The sequence below is a fragment of the Mycetomoellerius zeteki genome, unplaced genomic scaffold (assembly GCF_001594055.1).
Source record: "Mycetomoellerius zeteki isolate Tzet28-1 unplaced genomic scaffold, Tzet1.0 scaffold155, whole genome shotgun sequence".
NCBI classification, from domain to species: Eukaryota; Metazoa; Arthropoda; class Insecta; order Hymenoptera; family Formicidae; genus Mycetomoellerius; species Mycetomoellerius zeteki.
In genome coordinates this window covers 3,633,826-3,638,375 of record NW_017256500.1, presented here as the reverse complement: position 1 = coordinate 3,638,375, position 4,550 = coordinate 3,633,826, and the positions used below count along the sequence as shown (strand labels likewise).

The following is a 4,550-nucleotide window of genomic DNA, read 5'->3' as shown; positions in this document are numbered from 1 at the left end:
TGGTGGTGGTGGTAGTGGTGGTGGTGGTGGTGGTGGCGGCAGCGTCAGCGTCAGCGAACGAGCATTGTTAGCCAGGCGAGAACGTAGTCAAGCGACGGCAAGGGGGGTCGAGAAGGACTGGCGCCTGGGGTGGCTTGCCTGCCTTTGTAGGCGCGGTCAGAGTAGGTTCCGCCTGATGCTGACGTACGTCGACGGCCACCTTGCGAGCTCGTCCAATTGCGAGCTGCGCAGCCAGCAGTGGTAGGGATGTGCACGACAGCGACGCGCATGACGAACTTCCACCACAAGCGGCTCCGGGAGCTCGGGAACCTCGGGCGAGCTACGAGGCGAGGCAGTCAGTCGCTACTTTCAGCTACGACATGCATAACGCATGAGAGCCCGAGCGAGATCTTTCTAACCCGTCTCTCCTCCGTCGCCATACACACATACACATACACTTACACACTTACATACATACTCTCTCACTCTTTCTCTCTCGCTCTCTTTTTCCTTATACTCTCTCATCACACGCTCTTTCACACATACACGTATATCGTATGTATACGCACACGTACACTCACGTAAAGAGAGGGACATCTACCACCAGAAGGAACACACACGCACGACATCATATACCTACTCTACTCCCGCCGAGTCGAGTCTCTTCCGTTCCGCGATTACCGTCGTACGTCCCTTTACGCCGAGCCGGTCGGTCGGTCGGTCGCTGCTCGGTCGTCGGTCCGCGGTGGCAACCCCCGAGTGCAGTCGCGTCGTGCATCGTCGTCATCGGTACGCGTTCACTACGTCGGGGCTACAGACACGCCAGTGCGGAGTAATCCTTGCATCACCGTGGACATCGCCGTCGTCGTCATCATCGAGACAAGATTAGTGATTACTCGACAAGTTCGAATCCCCACCAGGAATGTGTGACCTCGGCTGAATCGATATCCTCGTCGCGAGTGACTTCCCGACTCGATTCGAGGGTTGGTCAGTACATAGCCAGGAAGCGAGCTTTTGTTTCACGTGTAATTTTCGTGCAGGAACGAGTGGCCGGGACAGGGCTGACAACAGAGAAAGAGAGCAAGAGGAAAAATTGAATTCCGGAGCGCCGCGACAGAGCGGTGCTCCGATCTGGAGACGCGCTTTTCCTCCGCGGGGACCCACCCCGTCGGAGTGAACGAGAGAAATAGTATATCGACAATCTTTTTTCACTGCGAATTCGTCGATGTTTCCGTATTGTTGCATACATGACATTTTTGAGAAACTATGGACGAAACTTTGTCGAGAACGACCAGCTTTGTCTGGTCCCCGGTGCGTCGACGCGAACTGTGGATTGTGCAACGAGTGATCAGTGATTCCTAAGAGATCTACTTTTCGAAAATCATTCGATCGTGAGGTGACTAGACATATAATTAATAACAGTTACATTTGCAGTTCTGCGAGAAGATTCTATCGACAGAAGATTCTATCTCGATTCGTTCTCGTGGGAATTCTTCATCAAATTATAAAGTCTTCTTTTTTTCATCTATAAACGAAAATAAGGAGTTCACGGGACTGTTTGCGAAAGGAGAGCGAACAAAAAACGTACCCCGTGGACAATCCACGGTGGAGAATCACACCGAGAAGGTTTCACGAAGCCTCTCGACGAGTAGGAAGTAGATGGCCGCTACCACGTACATGCCGGTTAGTAGCGCAGTGTCTACCGACCTTGATGGTGGTTCGGGTACAACGATCGGGATGAACATCGCCGTGGGTGGCTATTCCTCGGGCTCGCCCCGCAGCGCCGCCGACGCTGGTGAAATGAAGTACATGACGGCGCCGCAGCATCATCACCACCATCACCATCACCATCAGGTGACGTCTTCGCCGTCGCCAAACGGACTTTCCCATCCGGCGAGTCTTTCGTCGGCGAATCCCTGGGTGAGCTTACAGCCTGGTAGCGATCCTTGGGCGGCCTCGATGGGTATGCATCATACTAGCCATCATCCCCATCATCATCCCCATCAGGCAAATACGAGTCTCGATGTGAAGCCGTTAACTGCAGCGGCCGCGGCGACCGCGACGGACCAGGGGATGCACCATCGGGGGCCGCATCAGTCCCCGGGCATGGCCTCGCCGCACTCTTGGCACGCACCGGTTGTCCCGTCGGCACATTATAACCCGAGCGGTGGTGCGGCCTCGCCCACCACCCTCCAACAGTACCATGCAGCGATGAACGGTATGCTGCATCAGCACCCTCATCAGCATCCACATCAGTTGCACAACCATCAGACCGGTCTACCTCACCACTTGAGGGACGCGCACAATCATAGTCCACCGTCGGGGCATCCTTTGCACGCGGGTCATCCTCTCGACAGGGATCACAGCGCCGGCGAAGAAGACACACCGACATCGGACGATCTCGAGGCCTTCGCCAAGCAGTTCAAGCAACGGCGCATCAAACTCGGCTTCACTCAGGCGGACGTCGGTCTCGCGCTCGGTACTCTCTACGGCAACGTCTTCTCGCAGACGACAATATGTAGGTTCGAAGCTCTACAGTTGAGCTTTAAAAATATGTGCAAGCTGAAACCGCTGCTACAGAAGTGGCTAGAGGAAGCGGACTCGACGACCGGATCGCCGACGAGCATCGACAAGATTGCTGCCCAGGGTAGGAAGCGAAAGAAGAGAACGTCGATCGAAGTGTCGGTAAAGGGTGCGCTCGAGCAACACTTCCATAAACAGCCAAAACCGTCGGCTCAGGAAATCACCTCGCTGGCGGACTCATTGCAACTTGAGAAAGAAGTGGTCAGGGTGTGGTTCTGTAATCGGCGGCAAAAGGAAAAGAGGATGACGCCGCCAAATACACTCGGCGACGGCATGATGGAAGGTATGCCACCGGGCCACCAGAACCAAGGCGGTCTTCACCAGGGTTATCATCCTCAGGATCATCTGCATGGTTCGCCCATGGGTCACAGCCACAGTCCACCAATGCTCAGCCCTCAGGCCCTCACGGCCCATTCGCTTGCGGCCCACTAGCGTTCGCCGGGGCCTCCCCCGTTGGGCCTCGCGGTAACCTCGCAGAACTCGGCGAATGTGTCGTCAACGGCAGAGACGACGACCTTGCCGCCGTTCTATCATCACTACCTTCAGGCACGAACCGGCAGTTACACGACCTCGTAGCTGACCGACTCGCGGCGCCCTTTCTATCTATCGGACAGTGGCGCTCGTTACCAAGATGAGGGTACGGAATGGTGGCTCGTTCGACGAGGTTCAACGGGGTTTAACGAGGCCGAGACCGGTCCACCGGGGAGGCTGAGGAGCTGACGCGTACGGTCGGTAATTTTTTGTCGACCTTGACCGCGCGCATAGATCTGGAGAGAGGATGAAAGCTGCGGATGGAACAGACGGAACAAGAGAAATATGGAATAAGAGAGGATATGTTGCCGTGATTATCGCAGCCGTCGGCGAACATCATGATCATTCTTCGCTCGAATTCTTTAAGATATCTTCGTCATCGAAAACTCATCCTCATCATCATCACCGTCATCGTCAACTCGTCGTTGCTCACATGGCTCCAGCTATTTATCGTCCAACGACGATGTCCCGGTGATAAGTGAAATGTCTTCATCGTGCTTTTCGTGACGCGACGCAAGAGGAGCCGCCAGTGGCGTTCTCTCGAAGGGTACCATAGACGGTCGTGGTGATGACGTTCCTCCTTCGCGCGGCCAGGTCGGAGCCCGTTCGTCCGTTAGTTAAGTCCGAGCTGGATTGCGAATCTTGTTGGCTGTTTGCTGTTGTTGTTGTTGTTATTTCATCATCGTCGGTGAGCGGAAGTGGTTAACTCAGTGGTCTCCGACGGGGACCCAGGAAAGGATGGTTAAATAACGAGGTGCGCGGACGCAAAGTGGACTCGGGTGAGGGTGCGGTTAAAAAGAATGGAGGTGTTCTCTGTCTCTCGCTCGCAAACAAAGCGGGAATATCGGACACGAAACACGCATCACAAGGATGCCTTTTCGCGCGCGTGCGATTTTCCCTTATCTCCCGCGGGGTCCGAAATTCGCGACGGACGAACGGGCGTCAAGAAAAGAACATACGTAAGAAGCGAGTGCTGTGTTCGCGCGGGATTTGCTCGAAGCAAACCCAGCGGATGATGTAACATAAGTAAATATGGACTGTAAATAATGTACTAGATAAAGCTAGTAAGTTAAGTGAGAGAGAGCATGAATCGTCGTCGTCATTGTCGACAACGAGCGAAAAAAACAGACGCGGGAGCTGGAATAAACGGAGGAAGGAGATATAAAGAGAATCAAGAGGAGGGAGACAAGGAATATGCAGCGCGACAAAGTAAAAAAGAGGGACAGTTTATATATATACATATATAAAGGGACAGGGTGCACATCGAAGAGAGACCGCGTATTGGAAAAACGCGTGCGAAATCCTAGCGAGACAGCAAGACAGTTCCCCCCTCACGCGAAAAACCCCTTCTGTATAAAGAGTAAGTAACATAAATATATATGTATATATACACACACGAGTCTATATATATATAGATAAAGATATATTTTATTATTATATATAAATAGAAAAAAAGA

At 53.3% G+C, this 4,550-nt stretch overlaps 1 protein-coding gene across 1 annotated transcript; it reads left to right on the top strand.

Moving 5' to 3' along the window:
- Positions 1–307: 307 nt before the first annotated feature.
- On the top strand, positions 308–4,245 carry vvl (ventral veins lacking). Its single transcript, XM_018444966.1, has one exon. The coding sequence runs from the start codon at positions 1,639–1,641 to the stop codon at positions 2,992–2,994; it is 1,356 nt and encodes a 451-aa protein (XP_018300468.1). The 5' UTR covers positions 308–1,638; the 3' UTR covers positions 2,995–4,245.
- The last annotated feature ends 305 nt before the right edge of the window (positions 4,246–4,550 follow it).

Coding starts and splice junctions, on each gene's coding strand:
- vvl (XM_018444966.1), top strand. CDS start 1,639: ATGGCCGCTACCACGTACATGCCGGTTAGTAGCGCAGTGTCTACCGAC.